This window comes from Lissotriton vulgaris, chromosome 12 (genome assembly GCF_964263255.1).
Source record: "Lissotriton vulgaris chromosome 12, aLisVul1.2, whole genome shotgun sequence".
Taxonomy (NCBI): domain Eukaryota; kingdom Metazoa; phylum Chordata; class Amphibia; order Caudata; family Salamandridae; genus Lissotriton; species Lissotriton vulgaris.
The window spans coordinates 95979350-96000065 of NC_141700.1; the positions used below are offsets into that span (position 1 = coordinate 95979350).

Below are 20716 nucleotides of genomic sequence, written 5' to 3' on the forward strand. Positions count from 1 at the left end.
CTATGTAGGCCAAAAGACAGGCTTTGCTTTTTTTGGCATTCTTTTAGAATACAGCGGAAATGCCAATAGCAATATTTTGGGGAGAGGCATATGAACGAAGGTATACTTTAACATCTGAAAAGGGTAATTTTGTGTTATAACCAAAAACATTTCCGGTGGCAAAAAATCTAATCATCTTTAAACGTCACCAAGTCGTCGCATATAAGAGTTTTTGTAATTTAAATTATTGTAATACACAGCGGGAGAGATTCTGTTGACCTTCAGTCTATTTTCGGGGTACTGACTGTCACTTTGTAAGTAAAATAATAAATAACTTGTTTTTCAGCTCGTTGCACAGACGAGCTGAAGCCCAGGTTTCTGGGTACAGATTCTTTTCCGAGTTTGAGGCTGCTTTGGAAAGTCCTCGGCGCGGCCTGCCCCCGCCCCCGGCCGGCCCCACCTCACCTGCCCGTACCTGCCCGCGCGCCCGGGCCCGCCCCGGGAGGAGGGCCCGACGCAGGCCGGAAGGGCTCAAACGAGTCCCACTCCCGGCCGCCCCGAGCACCCGCCTGACTGACCTACACAGCCGCCCCACAGGGACCCTGCGACCCGCACACCTGAGCACCCCCGCACCGGACCCGTGTCACCGGCGCCGCCTACCCCTGAGGGGAGCACCGACCGCCCCGGCACGAGCCATGGTGAGTGTGGGGAGGAGAGGGAGGGACGGAAGTGACCCGCCGCCCCCCCTCCTTTAAAGCACGTTTTCCATAACAAAGTGCGGGTTTTCTTCAGTGTCTCTTCTATTTATAGAAGCAAGTGGCCACAAGAGAGGCGAGGGGTGGCAGGGGGCGTGTGCTTTATTCTCCAGATAAATTGTGGCATTTTTGTGGTCGTGGACTACCTGTAGAGGGGCTGCTGGTTCTTTGGCCTCAGGGTTCGGTATTTATTTACCCTCCGCGCTAATGGTGAAATTGGCGGCAGACTGTCATCCATGCGTATAGTGCACATTTAGTTACAGTTTACCGCACCTGCTTAACTTGTATCACTTTGGGGCACGTGCCGGAGGGAATGGGCACCTAGCTTGTTTGACCCCCCCCCCCACCTAAAGGCTCCTGATCAGTAGTTTGGGCGAAGGCCTAGCATTATCTTTGAGAGGACATGTTGATTGGGTGATGGATGGTCAGTCTTTATCTTTCACTGGTAGATGGCAACCTTGGCACAGAGAATTGGCATGCTTTACCTTCCGGTGGAAGGGGCACACTTTAGATATTCACATGGGTTTAAGTATTATATTGTAGTTACATTTATATAGCACCAGAAAATCAATTGGGGAAGTGTAGAGGAGATGATAGAATCACCCTCCTGAACTAGACTTGTAAACAATGGGATTCTATCAATGTGAGTGGTGACTAATTTTATATGATTTTGTATATTTCTCTAAACTCGTGAATACACTGCAATGTGAAAATTAGGCCTCTCTGCGGGTGGCAGAATGAGGGCACTGTGTTTTTAAAATACCCCTCACACACTATGAATCCCATAGTGTCATTCTCCCATCATTGGGGTCTTCCCGTCCCTCTACGGGGCGGGGCGTGCTTCGACCTACGAGTGACGCGGGAGCACTTATATTTTTGACAATAGGCTATGTGATGTGATGAGGATAGTGATATGTGTTAGAGAGTGTAGGGACCTATTTACGTGAATGGTAGTGTAAACAAGCATTGGAAATGCAATAGGTCTCGCATTAGAAAAGTTGGAGTTATTGGTCTTGTAAATGACATATTGTATTTATTTGTTGGTTTTTAAAATTGCTAAATTGATGGCTTTGTCATTTACAATGCCAATAGTTATAACTTTCGCGAATGTGACACCTATAGCATTTGGAATGCAACATGTTTTGTATTTACGTGACTTAGATGGCAGCTCTTGTCGTTAGGCCACATCTCTAGAGAGCAGGAGAGTGCAGCAGGGGAGAGAAGCACAGCAATGCAATAGGTCTCGCATTAGGAAAGTTTGAGCTATTGGTATTGTAAAGGACACATTTTTTATTTATGTGCTTGTTTTGAAAATAGCGAATTAATAGCTTTGTTATTTACAATGCCAATAGTTTTATCTTTCGCAAATGTGACACCTATTGTAACACAATATGAGGGGGTGAGGGGTTGAGGGTGAGGGGTTGAGGGTGAGGGGTTGAGGGTGAGGGGTTGAGGGTGATGGGTTGAGGGTGAGTGAGGGTGAGTGAGGGTGAGGCTGAGGGGTTGAGGGTGAGTGAGGGTGAGTGAGGGGTTGAGGGTGAGGGGTTGAGGGTGAGGGGTTGAGGGTGAGGGGTTGAGGGTGAGGGGTTGAGGGTGAGGGGTTGAGGGTGAGTGAGGGTGAGGGGTTGAGGGTGAGGGGTTGAGGGTGAGTGAGGGTGAGGGTGAGTGAGGGTGAGGGGTTGAGGGTGAGTGAGGGTGAGTGAGGGTGAGAGGGTGAGGCTGAGGGGTTGAGGGTGAGGCTGAGGGGTTGAGGGTGAGTGAGGGTGAGGGTGAGTGAGGGGTTGAGGGTGAGTGAGGGTGAGGGTGAGGGAGGGGTTGAGGGTGAGGGGGTGAGGGTGAGGGGGAGGGGGAGTGAGGGTGAGGGCGAGTGAGGGCGGGTGAGGGCGGGTGAGGGCGGGTGAGGGCGAGTGAGGGCGAGGGGTTGAGGGTGAGTGAGGGTGAGGGGTTGAGGGATTGAGGGTGAGTGGGGGTGAGTGAGGGTGAGGGTGAGTGAGGGGTTGAGGATGAGGGGTTGAGGGTGGGTGAGGGTGGGTGAGTGTGAGGGAGGGTGAGTGTGAGTGAGGGTGAGTGTGAAGGTGAGGATGAGGGGTTGAGGGTGAGTTAGGGTGAGTTAGGGTGAGTGAGGGTGAGTGAAGGTGGGTGAAGGTGGGTGAGTGAGGGTGAGGGGTTGAGGGTGAGTGATGGTGAGGTAGGGTGAGGGGGTGAGGGGTTGAGGGTGAGGGGGTGAGGGTGAGTGAGGGGTTGAGGGTGAGGGGTTGAGGGTGAGTGAGGGGGTGAGGGGGTGAGAGGGTGAGGGGGAGTGAGGGTGAGGGCGAGTGAGGGCAAGGGGTTGAGGGTGAGTGGGGGTGAGGGTGAGTGAGGGTGAGGGGGTGAGGGGTTGAGGGTGAGGGGGTGAGGGGTTGAGGGTGAGGGGGTGAGGGGTTGAGGGTGAGTGAGGATGAGGGGTTGAGGGTGAGTGAGGATGAGGGGTTGAGGGTGGGTGAGGGTGGGTGAGGGTGGGTGAGGGTGGGTGAGGGTGGGTGTGAGTGAGGGTGAGGGTGAGGGGTTGAGGGTGAGTTAGGGTGAGTTAGGGTGAGTGAGTGAGGGTGAGGGGTTGAGGGTGAGGGGTTGAGGGTGAGGGTGAGGGTGAGGTAGGGTGAGGGGGTGAGGGTGAGGGTGAGGTAGGGTGAGGGGGAGTGAGGGTGAGGGGGAGTGAGGGTGAGGGGGAGTGAGGGTGAGGGGGAGTGAGGGCGAGGGGTTGAGGGTGAGTGAGGGTGAGGGGTTGAGGGCGAGTGAGGGCGAGGGGTTGAGGGTGAGTGAGGGTTAGGGATTGAGGGTGAGTGAGGGGTTGAGGGTGAGGGGTTGAGGGTGAGTGAGGGTGAGGGGTTGAGTGAGGGGTTGAGGGTGAGTGAGGGTGAGGGGTTGAGGGTGAGTGAGTGAGTGAGGGGTTGAGGGTGAGGGGTTGAGGGTGAGGGGTTGAGGGTGAGTGAGGGTGAGGGTGAGGGTGAGGGTGAGGGTGAGGGTGAGGGTGAGGGTGAGGGTGAGGGTGAGTGAGGGTGAGGGTTGAGGGTGAGTGAGGGTGAGGGTGAGGGAGGGTGTAGGTTGCAGTACTGCGGAAGAGCGGTGCGCATTGATAGGTCACGAGACCTAAAGAGAGCCTCTAAGAATGAAAACAAGTGTCAGAATAGCCAGCCAAGTAAGAACTATCCACTCTAGAATGAGCTGTGCCTGTCAGCGATGTAGAACTGGCAGGCAATTACATGAGTAAGGTAACTTGACCGTGCTGCAGGTCGAAGAAATCAATAATGATTCTGTGGCTCAGGAACTCGTGACTGCCACTTGAAGAAATATGCTCCAGCTGCGAGGAGAAATAGATAAGATTATGTGGCCTAAGAACTCGTGACTGCCTTTGAAGAAATCTGAAAAACAGAGCTCCCGCCGTGTGCAGAACACCGCTCTGCACGGGTAAAAACTCAGTCCCAGAAGGAAGACAGCGGGTAGAACGTTCGCTGAGGCCCAACAGCTGAGCGCACACTAGGCGGGAGGCCGCCGAACGCTCTGGCAAGAGAGTTCCAGCTGAGAGGAATCACTGTGTGGAGATGTGAGCTGGGGGATGGGGCGGAGCGGGTAAAAAAAAAAAAAAGACGGAGGGAAGGCAGATAAGGGGAGGGGGGAGGAGAAATGCGACACGGCGGGCAGGGGAGGGGGCGGAGCGGGTAAAAAAATAAACAAAGAAGACGGAGGGAAGAGAGAGAAGGGGAGGGGGGAGGAGAAATGCGACACGGCGGGCAGGGGAGGGGGCGGAGCGGGTAAAACAAGACGGAGTGAAGAGAGATAAGGGGAGGGAGTGAACTGATGTGCACGCGCTTTTAAGCTCAATGCGCATGCGCATTGAGCTTAAAAGTCACGGGCACTGCAAGGAATCGCCACGATTCCTTGCAAGTTGGTTCAAGAGTGGATAAGCCCCCATAGTCTCGCAAGCTCGATGCGCATGCGCATCGACAGGCGAGACCTAAAAAAGGGTAAAAATTCCCTGGCTAATCGAAAAAGTAAGTAGTAGTCTAGTAGACCACACTTGTAATTCTACTTACTAACCCCCTTTTTAATGTTCCCAGCTTGCGAAGCCATTAAAGTTAATTTTTTCGACTAGCCAGGGAATTTTTACCCTTTTTTAGGTTTTGCCTGTCAGCGATGTAGAACTGGCAGGCAATTACATGAGTAAGGTAACTTGACCGTGCTGCAGATCGAAGAAATCGATAATGATTCTGTGGCTCAGGAACTCGTGACTGCCACTTGAAGAAATATGCTCCAGCTGCGAGGAGAAATAGATAAGATTATGTGGCCTAAGAACTCGTGACTGCCTTTGAAGAAATCTGAAAAACAGAGCTCCCGCCGTGTGCAGAACACCGCTCTGCACGGGTAAAAACTCAGTCCCAGAAGGAAGACAGCGGGTAGAACGTTCGCTGAGGCCCAACAGCTGAGCGCACACTAGGCGGGAGGCCGCCGAACGCTCTGGCAAGAGAGTTCCCGCTGAGAGGAATCACTGTGTGGAGATGTGAGCTGGGGGATGGGGCGGAGCGGGTAAAAAAAAAAAAAGACGGAGGGAAGGCAGATAAGGGGAGGGGGGAGGAGAAATGCGACACGGCGGGCAGGGGAGGGGGCGGAGCGGGTAAAAAAATAAACAAAGAAGACGGAGGGAAGAGAGAGAAGGGGAGGGGGGAGGAGAAATGCGACACGGCGGGCAGGGGAGGGGGCGGAGCGGGTAAAACAAGACGGAGTGAAGAGAGATAAGGGGAGGGAGTGAACTGATGTGCACGCGCTTTTAAGCTCCATGCGCATTGAGCTTAAAAGTCACGGGCACTGCAAGGAATCGCCACGATTCCTTGCAAGTTGGTTCAAGAGTGGATAAGCCCCCATAGTCTCGCAAGCTCGATGCGCATGCGCATCGACAGGCGAGACCTAAAAAAGGGTAAAAATTCCCTGGCTAATCGAAAAAGTAAGTAGTAGTCTAGTAGACCACACTTGTAATTCTACTTACTAACCCCCTTTTTAATGTTCCCAGCTTGCGAAGCCATTAAAGTTAATTTTTTCGACTAGCCAGGGAATTTTTACCCTTTTTTAGGTTTTGCCTGGCGAAAGCTGCGCTTTCTGCGCAGCTTTTTCGCGCAGGCGAAAACCTGATGAGAATAGTAGTGTGCTTTGGCTCGGCCCTCGTCATTCATTGGCTGGCTCCGTAAATGGAGCCTTGCCATTGGACGAGGGGCCTGTCCGTCAATGCCGGACCAGACACGGGGGCGTTCCCGACATTCTTTGGCTTTTGCCGACGTCACGCGACGCCGGGAACGCCCCCGAGTCTGGTCCGGCATTGCCGGCACTTCTGCGTCTCTCCTGCCCCGTGACTGGCCGGCCGGCCAATCCTAGCGCGGCCGGCCGGAAGTGCCCGCCCCCCGCAGCCCGGGGGAAGAAGGAGAGGAAGACGGCAAGCAGTATGGCGGCGCCCGCGGGGCTCCCGTGGCCTGGAGGGAACCCCGGGAGATGCGGAGGACGTTGCTGGTCTCCCATGCCGAAGAGGGAGACCGGAGAAGTGCCGCCGTAGCAAGGTGCAGGTGAGTGCCTCTGTCCTGTGCATCCCCGTGCGCCTCCTCCTTCCCTCGTGACACTACACTCCCTAGAACAGAGCTTTCCAAACTCTGTGTAAAGGGAGACCGTTACGAGAGTGTGTGGGCGCGGGGCCTCGTTAACTTTGCTGCGTGCGACACAACCGAAGTCCGGCCTGCAGAGTTAAGTATATTGGCGGCGGATTGTTCCATAAGGCAGAGGTAACTTTAGCCAAATGAATGCGCCTTTGCTGAACGATAACTTCAACACAATGGAATACGCACCCATCACTAGATGGCGATGAGTGCATTGATCGAAGACTGCAGTTCTCTGATCGCGGCAGGTTAGAAAATGGCTCCATGTTTAGGAAGAATGATGAGGAGCAGGAGAGTAGCTGTAAGAATGGAGTAGTAATAGTTAGTATCACCTCTGATTATCTAAACAAGCTCACACCCGCTCCGCCTCTGATTCTTGCGGTGATTCCTCGCCAGGTCTAGCAATTATCACCCTGCCTGAATAGCTTGTGAGCAGCACTTTAATTCCATTATCTCCCCCTCCCGTGTGGTGTGCATGACTTGCTGTACAGTCTAGCCTCATAACTTATGATCATAACTTTTCTTTTATTTCTTTGGTGTATCCCCTGTCTGTTCACTCCTCTTTCATGCCTACCCTGTTCTGTTCAAATGTTTTTGCCTACCCTTTCACCTTCCCCTCCCTCATCTCCGGCCTGCAGATCTCTCGTGAGGCTGAGGCTGCGGCTGCCATTTTTCACCGCCAGCTGTTCGAAGCACTGTCCCGTGTCACTGCTAGCTCCAGAGACCCGGCTGAGGCGGTAGCGATAGGCGCTGTGGAGGCCTCCTTTAAGAGCTTAGCTGCCGCTATGATAGTTCTGACAGAGTCCGGCAGGTAGGGCTTCAAATTAGCAGTTTCATTAAGTGATAGCAGTACAGATGTGAGTCTTTCCTTCCACAGGCATCCACCCGAATTAGCTTTCAAATCGATCTGATTTTGCAGATTGCTGCTCAGTTTGGTGCAAGGTAGGTAAGGGGAGCAGAATCTTGGCAGTTCGACAGGAGTGTCAGGGAGGACACTGGAAGGAGGAAGGTCTTTGGATGACTCGGCAGAAAACTTTAGCATGACCATGTGAAACCATTCCATAGGAATGTCATTCATTTAATTGAGTTTTGTGCAAAGTGCACTTTTTACACAGTGCATCAGTGTATATCGAACCATCCTTTGTAATGGTTTCTACAAGGCATGACACGCTTGTTAATTCTGCTGTGGTCTCCTCTCAGGCTGCCTCTATCCTGTGCCCACCATGTGCTGACTGACTTGTTTCCATCCCCCTCCCCTGCACACGTATTGCTTTGTAGATTGCCCGTGAGGCAGAAGCTGCCATCTTTCACCGTCAGCTGTTTGAGGAACTCCGGCGGGTATCACCCCTAACTTGTGACCCAACTGAAGCAACTGCTGTTGGAGCTGTGGAGGCCTCCTTCAAATGCTCCAGTGGAGCCATTATCGTCCTCACCAAGTCTGGAAGGTAGGAGATCGAAGGTCATATTGTGGTCAAGCTGTTGGAGGTCACAAATCGGGTGTGGGATGGAAAGCAAATGTTAAGTCAGCTGCCTTTTGATCCGGGGGGGACTGGAAAGCTTTTCTTAATATATTGAAATGTTTTTTTCTTCCTGTGAGGGATATGGTCTAAGACACAAGTGCGTGCTCTTGCTTGGACTCCTTGCCTTTCCAACATTGCTGGGTCTGACGTTGATATTTTAAGTGGGTATTCTTAGCCTAGTGTAGCTGGCTACTTTCCCCACTTCTTCAAGCTCCTGACATAGTCTCTAGTTTCTGCGCTGAGCTTTCATACTGATACTTATACTTATGCGGTTTCTGGCATGCCTCTTCCTTTTTCAATTGCAGAATGTTTTTAGTGCTAAATCAGTATTTGAAGTCATTACACTTGAGGTGGTGGGATAGATTAATGGTCCTTATATTTACCGAATCATTGGTGTAACCACCCTCCACCAAAATGTCATCTCCCCTTCCTATGAAATCTTAATTCTCTTCAATCAAAACCTTATTATTCCAAGGTAACTTAATTACCGTTTCTGATTAACAGAAAAATGTTGCAGGCCTGTAAGTGCTGTTCTGCAGCACTGGTATCCTTCATAGATTCTCATGCATCTCACCTCCTTCGCCTTTGTGCCCCTGTTGCCTGCTTGTGCCTCTGTGTGCCCCTGTTGCCTGCTTGTGCCTCTGTGTGCCCCTGTTGCCTGCTTGTGCCTCTGTGTGCCCCTGTTGCCTGCTTGTGCCTCTGTGTGCCCCTGTTGCCTGCTTGTGCCTCTGTGTGCCCCTGTTGCCTGCTTGTGCCTCTGTATGCCCCTGTTGCCTGCTTGTGCCTCTGTGTGCCCCTGTTGCCTGCTTGTGCCTCTGTGTGCCCCTGTTGCCTGCTTGTGCCTCCGTGTCCCCCTGTTGCCTGCTTGTGCTGTGTGGGTGTGTGTGGAGGGCTCTGTGTGGCTGTGTGTGTAGGAAGCTTTGTGTGGCTGTGTGTGTGGGGGGCTCTGTGTAGCTGTGTGTGTGGGGGGCTCTGTGTGTGTGGGGGGCTCTAAGTGGCTGTGTGTGGGGGGCTCTGTGTGGGGGTGTGTGTGGGGGGGCTCTGTGTGTGTTTGTGTGTCATTTGCGATAGATAAAGCTAGTGGCATTGTAAATGACAATGCCATTTATTTATGTTAAAAAAACATAAATAAAAATAATGTCAAGAGCAATGCCAATAGCTCTAACTTTAACAAAGGCAAAACCATTGCATTGTAAATGCTTGTTTTACACTACCATTCACGTGAATAGGTCCCTACACTCCCCAACCCATATCACTAACCTCATCACATCACATAGCCTATTGTCAAAAATATAAGTGCTCCCGCGTCACTCGTAGGTCGAAGCACGCCCTGCCCCGTAGAGGGACAGGAAGACCGCAATGATGGGAGAATGACACTATGGGATTCATAGTGTGTGAGGGGTATTTTAAAAACACACAGTGCCCTCATTCTGCCACTCGCAGAGAGGCCTGATTTTCAAATTGCAGTGTATCCACGAGTTTAGAGAATATACAAAATCATATAAAATTAATCACCACTCACATTGGTAGAATCCCATTGTTTACAAGTCTAGTTCAGGAGGGTGATTCTATCATCTCCTCTACACTTCCCCAATTGATTGTTTGGAGTTTGTAACTTTAGTCACAATGACCTCTAACATTTGTTTCCGGTGTGCTTTATTGAGGTTTGCTGCGGCAAGTGGGCTGTATACCGCAATTAAAAAAACCAAAATAAATTAAATTTTTAAAAATGAAAAGGCTGGACTTCTCTGTCAAAGTTGTTGTGGTCCACCTGAACCTCCGTCTAATCACTGCTCTTTAGAGCAGCCTTCCAGGTAAATAAAGCTGGCCTATGTCCACAAGTTAGCCAGTTGTGTTGAAGTTTGTTTCATGTGCCTCTGAGATCTAGTGATGAAGATACCTGCTAGTTGTTAGGCAGGGCAGTGGGTGAACTTAGTAACAGGGCTAATTGTTGGTGCTAGAGGAGACATGCAACTTTATGAACTTCAAAGTTGGTTCTAGCGGATAACTTAAAAATACATTTATCTCAGATTGTATCAGAATGCATTGGTTGCAGTGGAAATATTGTCCCTAAAGGCCTCAGGCTTCCTGCGCAGTGGTAAGGCTCTCGTAGGAGCTAGTGTGCCATCAGTTCATAACAAAATCTGTATTGCAGGATCTGATAGGCTGCTGTGGTTTGGATTCCATGCTGAATGCCAGAGCGGGTGGAGTTGGAAAGGGATGCTCAGGAGTCTCCAGCACTCTTGGAGAGCCCCATAGGGGCCAACTGTTCCTGGATTACACCACCAAGGGGAGAAAGTGTAAACGGTGGCATGAAAAGCATAAAGACTTGATGCATGCAAACGAGTATGGCAAGATGTTCTGTGTTGCTCAACTTCACATTTTACACAGTGATTGCTCAGTCTGTTTAGCTTCTCCAGTAGATAGCCCTCACTCGAGTCTCTGGATGCAGTTGGCTAATTTGCTGCTCCTCAGTGGGCTGATGCTGTCTTTTAACTAGGGCTGATGCGGCATTTATTTATTTATGCATTTTGTAGAGCGCACAACTAGCTGAGGGTGTCTCGGCGCGAATAGACAGAAAGCAAAGATGATGTGATGGATCACTGATTGAAAAGCCAGGTCTTTATCTGTTTCCTAAAAGTGAGGAGGGTAGGGCTGGTCTTGATGTGAGAGGGAAGCCTGTTCCAGAGTTTAGTGGTGGCACATAGGAACGATCTGTCGCCCCAGGACGCTTTTTTGTGCGGGGTCGGTGAGAAGATTGGTGTTGGAGGAGCGCAGTTGTCTGGGGGATTGTAGGGACAAAGGGACTGCTTGAGGAAATCAGGACCAGTGGTGCGCATGGCCTTGTAAGCGATGCTGATCGCCTTGAACTTGGCTCTGCTTCTGATGAACTTCCAATGAAGTTGGCGAACTACTTTGGAAATGTATTTACATTTGGGAGTGCCTGTCAGAAGCCTGGCTGCTGCATTTTGAATCAGTTGGAGTTTATTGAGAACTTTTTCTTGTGCATTGACAAATAGTCCATTGCAGTAGTCCACTTGATGGACAGAATGCTGAATAAATAAAACATTCACCCCCAGTCAAGAGATCTGGGTTAAATAAATCGTTTTTTTGCTCACTCTGCCACTCCAGTTTGGACCCAGCCATATAAAAATAACTGTTGACCCTGCTCCTCATGGGAACAGTCCAGCATGAACAGCCAAACCAGATCCTTGCTGGACCGGGAACAAGTATCCTGGGACCGGTTTGAAGGATAACTCCCAGCCCATGTTCCACAAAGTACTCTTCTCTTCCACACATTGTTCACAGTATTGCTCCTGACTTGTGCTGTATAATGTGTATGGGAGCTGGACGGGGATCCAGATTCAATCAGTAAGAAGGTTTAGGCAAAATTCAGCCACTTGGGACTCAAGAATGGGGACATTTCACAGGCTGTCTTTCCAACCAAATTGAGAAAAAACACTCTCTTGACATGGTGTGTGTGTATCCCAATCCCTAGACAATAACCACAAAAATTTGAAAAAAGGGTCCAAGGGATATATAGTTTAGAGACCCACACCTGATCATATCCCCAGCTCCTACTTAGTGTATGACACAAGAAACACAGGGGGTCTACCAGCTGAATATTAGAGCTGTACTGTCAAAACCGAGTCCACAAGATCTCAGAGTGTGTATATCACAAAGACAGTGTGTTTGAGAGAAACATCTGTTTTGGGAAGGGCCCTTCTATAGGCAGATATCTGTTACTGTCCTTTTTGCACTGTTCTGGTTTTTAATTAGGAGGTGTGTCTTGTCCGCAGAATAAAGTTGTCAGAAGGAGGGCATTCCATCCAATTTTAATTTCACTATTTGTTTTGTTGCACTTGTTTATTCTACCATGATCAGTCATCATGGACGTTTTGTTTATATTGGTGGACCAAATCCCAAAACAGCGATAAGGTGCGGGTTTTGTCCCTATGATCAAGGGATCAGCCTTTTATCCACAAGGGTTTGGCCAAATGATATGACTGATCATTAAGTCTGTTTGATGGAAACCCGATTTGAACTGTTTTGGACTGGTTAGCCATTTATCAATACCCTATGATGTATCGGTCTCTTCTATGCATGTATAGTTCACCCTTTTTTCCTTCTTTTCTCTCAAACACACTGTCTTTGTGATATACACTCTCTGAGATCGTGTGGACTCGGTTTTGACAGTACAGCTCTAATATCCATATCCCAATCCCTAGGCAGACATCACGAAAATACCCCCTCTCAATGGGGGCATAGGATTTTGGTACTTGCTCTAGTGAACATAGGGCCTTGTCTACAGGACTAACAATCAGTTGAAAATCACAACACAGTGCTTAGACATATGTCAACATTTTTAATCATTCAATAGCTCATTCTTCCCAGTCACCGGTTAAGGGACAGGCCTGTTTCAGGAGACTACACGGATTTGTAAGATCTTGGCTGAGCAGCTTTTCAGGGAAAAATGAAAGACCAGTTTTATCTCTGACTACATTGAGCAGTCTCTCTGCAGTTATAGTCCACCCTCTTGGGTAGATCTACTTAAATTGTATGTCAAGACTACAGTGGGGCCAATAAAAGGTTAAAAGTGAGTATGAGAAATGTATAAAAAAAGAGTGGTTAACAATCTCATTTTATTTCTAGGCATATCTTATCATATTATTCCACTTGAATTTAACTACCTGCCGAAGAGTTATTTAAGAAACTTAAAGGCATCGGGGCTAATATACCTAGAGTAGCACGGTGGCAAATGCTGTTGGTCACTAGAGTGCACTCAAACAACTGTCCGGTCCATTGTTGTCCAGCAGGAAGCTTTGATACCCAACAGCGCATCTCAGTTACGTTCCTGGCTCTGCCGGTCTAGTTTGCCTGTGGTCCTGACCATAATTGTCATGGTTGGGTGTTTGTTACTTCTTGTTCCACCTTGCTTTTCATCAGCTCTTAATAGTGGTTTCATAATTGCTTAGAAAAGCATTGGGTTTAAATTAGCTTGCTTGTTGAAGGAGGATATGTAGTTAGAAGTGGCTTTCTCAAGTTCTTGACCTAGTTTTCTCTGTCGAGTGAGAAGAGGATGGTCCGCTAAGAAGTCGGTGGACTTCTAGCAATACCAATGCACCTGTCATTGGAAGAATTCAATGGAGCCTACTTCTTCAAAAGTCTCTGTTGGTCCTCCTGAGGCTAATATAGACATCTGGCCTTGCTTTCCAAGTGTTTGTGAGGGACTAGCCTCAGTGTTTGATCTCTGGCCATACTCTTAAACAAGTGGTTACACTTTATATGTGGGTCGGCTTACTAGAAGCAGGAATTAAAAAACTTTTATTTTTTTTGGTTGTGGGGGTCTGATAGCACAACCAGTATAGATCTTAAAAAGAAAACATTCTTAGGTCTTCATATTTCCTCCATTTATCAGCATATGTGTTTATTAGGTGTGATCTATTAGAGTAAAGTATATATGATCAAAATACAACTTCTTGGGTATATCTCGATTAATTTATACCTTTTTTTTTTTGTTCAGGTCAGTGTAAATATTTGATTCCGTCGATACCTGGTTGATAGAACTCGCATTCACTCTCTGAAAATCCACTGGTCAAAGCATATAAATGTCTACTTTGGAACTAACTGTACACTTTATGTAGAAAATTGTTCTATCCAGAACTTTTAGGTTGTTGCAAGTGAATCATATCCTGAATTCGGTAAATTATGCTACTCTCATATCACTGTTTTATTCCTTCTTATAAAGCCCCCTGTGGCCTTTCTCTACCTGGTCATCTTTCTATAAACACACCTGAGTAAATGACATTTTGGTGGATTTTTTTGAGTTAAAAAAAAAATATATATACACAAAGACCCACTGTGCCCCATTAGAGATCACCCAGTGTCCTTCTTACTATTAAAAATAAAATAAGTTACAACCCAGGGGTGTCTGGCTACTCACTATGAGTCCTGATCCATTCTGGGCTCAGATATAGGCTGTAATGCAAAGCAGTGGAAGTGCCTGTTGCAGTGCATAAGTATATAAACAGTAAGAACCTTTTCCTATGACTGTCTTTATTCCAGCCTCGCTCGGTTGGGCTTTCCTTCCCTAATGTCCTCTTGATGAACAGGTTTTCTGTTGATGGTGTTTGTAGCAGGCAATGTTTTCACTGTACACAAATGAACGTGTTGTCTTGGTAGCGAACAATTTCAATTTTTGGACTGTTCAACAGATTTAGCCACCAGCAAAAGTAATGGGGGTGTGACCTGGAAGGAAATGATTTAATGAGAGGTCAGCGCCGATTAGATTCCAGTAGGGATTAGCCACTGTGTGGCTTCAGTTCTGACTAGCTATTCTGTCCATCTACAGCCCATTGTGCAAGTCCTGCCTCTTAGAAAAGCTATTCAAGTTTTTTTTAGAGCATTGTGCAATAGCAATATTCGTTTTACATCATTGCATAGCTGGTTTTAAAGAGGAGTAGTTTTGGAAAAGGTATTTCTATTTCATGAAATTGCCAGCCATTGTGAAGGGCAGTGGAATGGTCCATTCATATTTTTTTTTTTTTTTTTTTATTCTATTCAAAGATGAGGGTGTGAGATCAACCCTGGCTATATCTGCCACTTTTGGGACTGACTTTAAGGGTGTTCTAGAAGTCTTCATGGGTGTCCCTGACTTAACCGTAAAAAGGGAGGGGGCGTCTCATCCTGTGTGTTGGCCCAAGTGCGGATGATTTGAAAAGTCCTGGACTGGGGTCAAAGCATAAACAATGACTATCAGAGTAATTTCCTCTCTTGAAAAAGTCGGGAATTTTGGGAAAATATTTCTGTAGAAACATCACTTTCGCTCTTCATTGGTGTTTCATCATCTTGTAAATATTCATTATTTTTATTGGGCGGTTGATTTCGTGAAATAAGATTTATTGTGCATCCTGTCTTGACCCTTTAATTTCTAGTTCTCCGCTACAGACGGCTTTAGCAGTCTGCTAGCCCGTCCTACCTTTTCCAGTATACATAGAGCAAGCTTTGGATAAACCTTACAGAGGGAGGTGTGTCTGTGTCTACTCTTGATTCAATGGCTCTCCTCCCTAGTCTTGCTTTTTTCATGTCTAAGAGCATTTAAATCTCTGTGTTCTGACTGGTTGATTCATATCCTTCCAAAGTTGACATTGCTTGCATTCAGGGAACTACTTTTTTCTTTTTCTTTAAGCACTCCAGGGAGTACACATGTTTCCTGCTCTCTCCCCTTCTCCTCTTCAACTGCGCTGTTGGCGGGCAAAGGATTTAAAATGGTTTCTTACTCCTTTCCAGATGGCTTCAACAGCTACGCATGCAGCAAGCAGCAACAAATGGGTTCGCATTATTTGGTCAAACCCATTAAAAAATGGCCATTGCAGATTTCTGAGCATCCACCAGAGCCTTTTTAAACTGTGTTGTTCTAATAACACAAACTCATTCAAAATGGCCACCGTGTATGTGCGCCCATCGATTGTAGCCATATTTGAATGTGTTTGTTCAAATATTACACATGCAGGTCTAATGTCAGAGCATCCCTTTTACTGATGATCTAACTCCTCAGGCAGGCTAGAGGCACATTTATTCGTGGATGTTGGTGGCAGGTAAGTACCACCTGACAAGTCTAGTTGCATCATTACGTTTGTATTGAATACAAGAAATATGTAATGTTGCAGATGGCTTCCAGGCAAGGCTAGCATGATCTGCTACTTGTGGTAGCAGAAATAACCACCTCGCCAGCCAGCCTGCGCCGAGCCAGCACTGACAGCAGGTAATAGATGCAAATTCAAGGCAGTTTGTAAAATGTTCTCAGTAAGTTCAAGTAGTGCACTGAAAAACTTCTATATATGGGTGTTATGGTTGTGTGCTAATACTGTACAAACATCTCTTGCTCCTCAGTTCGTGTAACTACAGCTGACTTTATTTTGCTCCTACATATGCCACCTAGATGTTAACAGTGGGTACTGTGGACTTTCAACTCCATTGAATGTGTTTTTTAATTGTGTTGCTAAAAAAGTTTAACCCCAAGTGCCTTCCAAGTCTACGTCCTTAGCCGAAGGACACCTCAATATTGTTAGCAGCATTGAAGTCACACAGCTGCTTTTTATATCTGTGACAATATTGGTGCATTTCAAATACAAAGTACCTTTGCTTCTTTGTACAAATCCTCTGCGAGGGACTCTAGATGTTGATGACGGTACTGCAGGCGTACAGTTGACATGTCTCAATTAAATCATTTTTTAGAAGCACAGCTAAACACAGCTAGGGAATTTCAAAGGGGATTTTGGATTGTAACCAGAAGGTCTTTTAGTTACCATGCTAAGATTTGCTTGCTCGACATGTCTCTTACTTGCTTTCTCTCTATATGTGTATCTCTCAATATTGCCCTGTAAGACTTCCTTGTAAGCTGGGAAAAGGGAGCACTAAGCACAATCTGTACAAAGTAGCAAAACTATGTTTTTTCCACTGACATTTGACACTCCAGGCGGTGTCTAACCGAGTCCTAGTTCCGCCTTCCGGAATAACCACCAACGTCTCGTATACATTTTTGACAAAACTAATAATTAGAAGTTGATGGGGCAGTTTGCAGAGCCGCATTCTTGCATATTTGTGATTTTTGTCAACTGATCTCTCAGCTGTTCATTAATATTGTGTTCTTAAGAAACATGGGGTGTGTTTACAAATGTGTTAAGCAGGAAGGAAGTGGAGGTGGCTAAACCACTCCCTGCCATCCAAAAGTAGACTTCTTTGGCTCCATGTAAATATGTATGTGAGATTTGTTATAGCTTTTATTGGGTTATAATTTTTTAAGCCAATCTTTTTCTTCTGTATTTTTTTTTTAAAAAACTGTACATTCTGCTCCCTAGCCATGCAAAATTTCCTCAAAATAGTTTTTTTAAGGGATCCTGTCTTTGATGCTTTTGTATGGATATGAAAGCTCTCTGTGGCACATTTTCATTTTGTTACAGAATTTAAAAAAACGTGTCCAAAAGCACCATCAAGTTGTAAAGAAGAGGAGGAGAAGTAATCTTTTAAACATCCTTTTATGCTGTATGCATTATATTTCTAGAGCCTGAATACATCATTGGTCTTGCCTCTTCAGCCATACAGACAGGCATGTCATCACAGAGCTGTGTGAGGTGGTAATACCACCAGGCTTCAGAATGCCAAAATAGTGATTGGTTGGACAAACGTGAAGCAAGAGATCATACCAAAGGGAGGGCGTAGAAATGGAGAAGCCTTGCGTTCTTTTCTACATCCTAATCGACATGTGTAAAGGAATACTGGAAAGACTGGCCGTAAGGATGAGTTGGAGTTTAAGGGTTTGCCTCATAAGCAAGGGCTTCCCTGTGAACCGAAAGGTGTTTACCAAGCAGAGGGTCATGATCAGAACTTTGTTCCAAACGGACATCAAAGGAATGCCCACGCGATCCAAGCACTGATCTCTTGTATGCTGTCCTTGCAGAAACTGGACACTGCATTCTGTACCAGGTTTAGGCATTAGAGCAAGGAGGCTTGCATTCCCAGATGCAAAAGTCCTTCTCTTGGTCTGGGCATGAACCAGAAGTGGATGGCAGAAGATGCAAATTGCATGGCAATTTGAGGGGGACCGACCAGGATAGACTGTGCTTTTTTACAGCATTTCAAAGCACCCTATTTTTGCTTATGGTTTTTGTGTTATAACATGAGCATTGTCAACTAAAAGTTAACCTGCTTCTATAATCTGCAGCCTCAAAATGCAAATTTGTCATTCTAGAGTGGAAGCATCCAAAGAAAATAACTTAAGTTGACCCACATGATATCTTTCACTTGAGTCTTCCTCTAGAGGCAGCAAGCAAAATAACTGATTCAGTTTCAATAGCAGAAAAGTGTGTCCACAAAGTCTACGCGGTCAAGTAAAATCAACTGGAATTCGTTTCGCATGTTGAATATGCCGCGTCGTACTGAAAGACGTTAAAGCCGCAATGGTATACAAATGTAGATTCAATTAATTTTGTGCTGTAATAGTATGATGGAACAGAATTAATCTATAGATAAAACGAGAGCTCATCAAATTTGGAGCAACATACTTAAATGCAGGTACTGGTGAGCGATGGCTTATTATACGGCAGACCTGGAACATTGTCTTTTGTCTTGTATAGAATACCAGGGCTGGGTCTGTCCTGTATACATCACTTTGTACCTTATAGAAGTAGACCAGAGCACGCATCCATATATTACAATTTTGTGTGCAAGTTATTCCTTGGACAGTAGGACAGGAGCCTTAGCAGGCGATTAAACACATATTTCGGTGCAATACAGTAGACTTGGGATTAGGGCCCTCATGTTAGCTGTGGCTTTTGTTTTATTCACTATAATTAGAGCAGTTGCAATTACCCTGCTTTTAGTGGCGAGGTAGGGTTGTGGGTACGAGCAATGAGCATATGGTTAACGCTGTTGGTGCCTCATGGAGCAAAACTGGTTATGTCTCGTAGAGCAGGCTCAGGGCAGCGGGCACATTATAAATAACTTCTTTGACTATCCAGCTGTAAGCTTGGACCTTCTAATGTTAGACTTCTTCTAAAGTACACTTTGTGCCCTATAAAGAGTGAGAAGCAGATTCCTTAAATGCCCCACTACATTCATTTGGGAGTCGCCACCCATATTGTGAGCAGCACTTTGTACATAATGTATTAATCTTGGAGCAGCAGCCGTCTTGTTGGCATCCATGTGTTCATCATACAATTGGCCACTTGCGACCGTGATCTCATGAGCTTCACTTTGGGCCAGGTTCAGTACCATCTTGTGAGATATCGTTTGAGCTTCCTACGGAGGCCTAGAGGATCTGCCCACCTTGTAAACGACTGGCTGTGCTTAGAGCAGTAAGATGGGCCTCCTATGTTTGAACCACAGGATTTGAGGAATTCAGTAGTGCCGACTAAGGCCGTTTTGCGAACAGTGGTTTACACTGAATAAAGTAGTCCTGACAAAAGGGCCAGAGTCCTCCTTTAAATCGCTGTGCGTAGTTTATATAGCATTCATGGGCAGGATCCTGCCTTCTTGATATCTGCTTTCTCCATTTACCTTCCATCAAGATCTCTACGATCAGCTTCATCCATACACTCGTCACTTCCTCGCTTAAGGTGAGTTAAATGGATCGGCCGTGGATTTGTACTGAACGCATCCAAGGCTGGGAACTCTCTTCCTCTTTCTATTGAATCCCAACCTAACTTGTTAGCCTTCAGGAAGACTCTCAAAACATGGCTTTTTACTTCAAAGTAATCCCCTGCCACTACAGTTTGCTCAGGTTGTTCACGCAGTTAGCAATAGGACACCTTATTGGTATTCGAGCGCTTTATAAAATTATGTAACATAACAAAAACCATCTTGCGAACAGCGGCTTGTGCTGTATACAGAAATGCAGGAGATATGGCCATCTTGTGACAATTCACTTTACTTTTAAAGTAAAGCGTGACTTCTGGTTTTGTGTAAACTCCTTCCTTCTGCGTGCACCTGAACCATCAAATATGCTTGTGACACCGGTGTGAAGTTCAGCTGAAGTTAAGAAACCGGTTAAAACATGCAAGTGATAAATTTCGAGAAACCTGGATTTCTTAGAAACCACTAAACCTCATCATTCTACAAGCAAAAACGACTTGCAAGCCCATGTAGTAGGCTAGCACCTTTCTTGCTGCTTATTCAAGCTCTATAAGTGAATGACCCCAAACTTTACAGGTGAATGTTAGACGGGGACCTGGAGTGTCGGCCGAGGACAGGGGGAGAGGCCTCCGGTGAGGGCCGTCTCCAGCGATCGTACAGACAAGTAACTTCCCCCCCACAGATGGACACCACACAAGGATGAGGTCAACACTCTTTATATACGATTCTTGAAGCAAGGTTATCAACGGTACAGTGAGGTCGGGACACGAGGGTCCTCTCAATTCTAGTCTCTGAGGGGGAAAAGGTAGCGGGACAGTCTTGGTACCGGTCTGGTACGGGGGTGGCAAGATGGGTAGCTCACAATCCTCGAGCTCGGAGTTCTGGAAGGTCGGGCCGCGGCAGCGCCAGCAGGCTAGGATGATAAGTCTCGTTTGAGAAGGGCCGCGGCAGCGCCGGCAGGCAAAGGCGATGGTTCACACAAGGATGGGCCGCGGCAGCGCCCGCAGGTCCCGACGAAGGTGTAGGTTGCAGAGGGCCGCGGCAGCGCCAGCAGGCAGGACCGATGGTTCACGAGGATGGGCCGCGGCAGCGCCAGCAGGTCCCGACGAAGGTGTAGGTTGCAGAGGGCCGCGGCAGCGCCAGCAGGCAGGAACGATGGTTCACAAAGATGGGCCGCGGCAGCGCCAGCAGGTCCCGACGAAGGTGTAGGTTGCAGAGGGCCGCGGCAGCGCCAGCAGGCAGGATCGATGATTCACAAGGCAGGGCTGTGGCAGCGCCAGCAGTCCGTCAAGGATGAGTTCTTCAAGGTGTCTCTCGACTCCAGGATACAACTGCCTTCCTGCTCTGGAGCTGCCCCAGTTATAGGTCTGGTCTCCTTTGATGTCCGGACCCTCGCGCTGGGAGGTCGGGAGGTCCGGGATGAGGGAGTCCAGACACCCAGCAGGGGGGTGGAGCCAGCGCCCGGGGAGGCTGGGGGCGATCGGCACCTGGCGGGGGAGAGCCATCGACACTCCTCTCTCCCATTGACCTGCCAAGTGGTTCGTTCACCTCCTGGGTGGATGGTGGTGCCTCGATGTCTGGGCCTGGCCAGGCCCAGGGCTGGGGTCGAGCTGAGGCCACGCGGCCTCGTGGTGCAGTGTCCAAGATGGCGGCTGGG

At 47.6% G+C, this 20716-nt stretch overlaps 1 protein-coding gene across 1 annotated transcript in view; it reads left to right on the top strand.

The window, feature by feature from the left end:
* The first annotated feature begins 485 nt into the window (after positions 1-485).
* Positions 486-20716, top strand: part of LOC147673492 (unconventional myosin-Ie-like) — a 203438-nt gene continuing 183207 nt past the window's right edge. The window contains exon 1 of the mRNA XM_086947348.1: positions 486-677. Within this exon, the coding sequence (XP_086803474.1) occupies positions 675-677 (3 nt within the window). The 5' untranslated portion in view covers positions 486-674. The remainder of the gene's footprint in view (positions 678-20716) is intronic.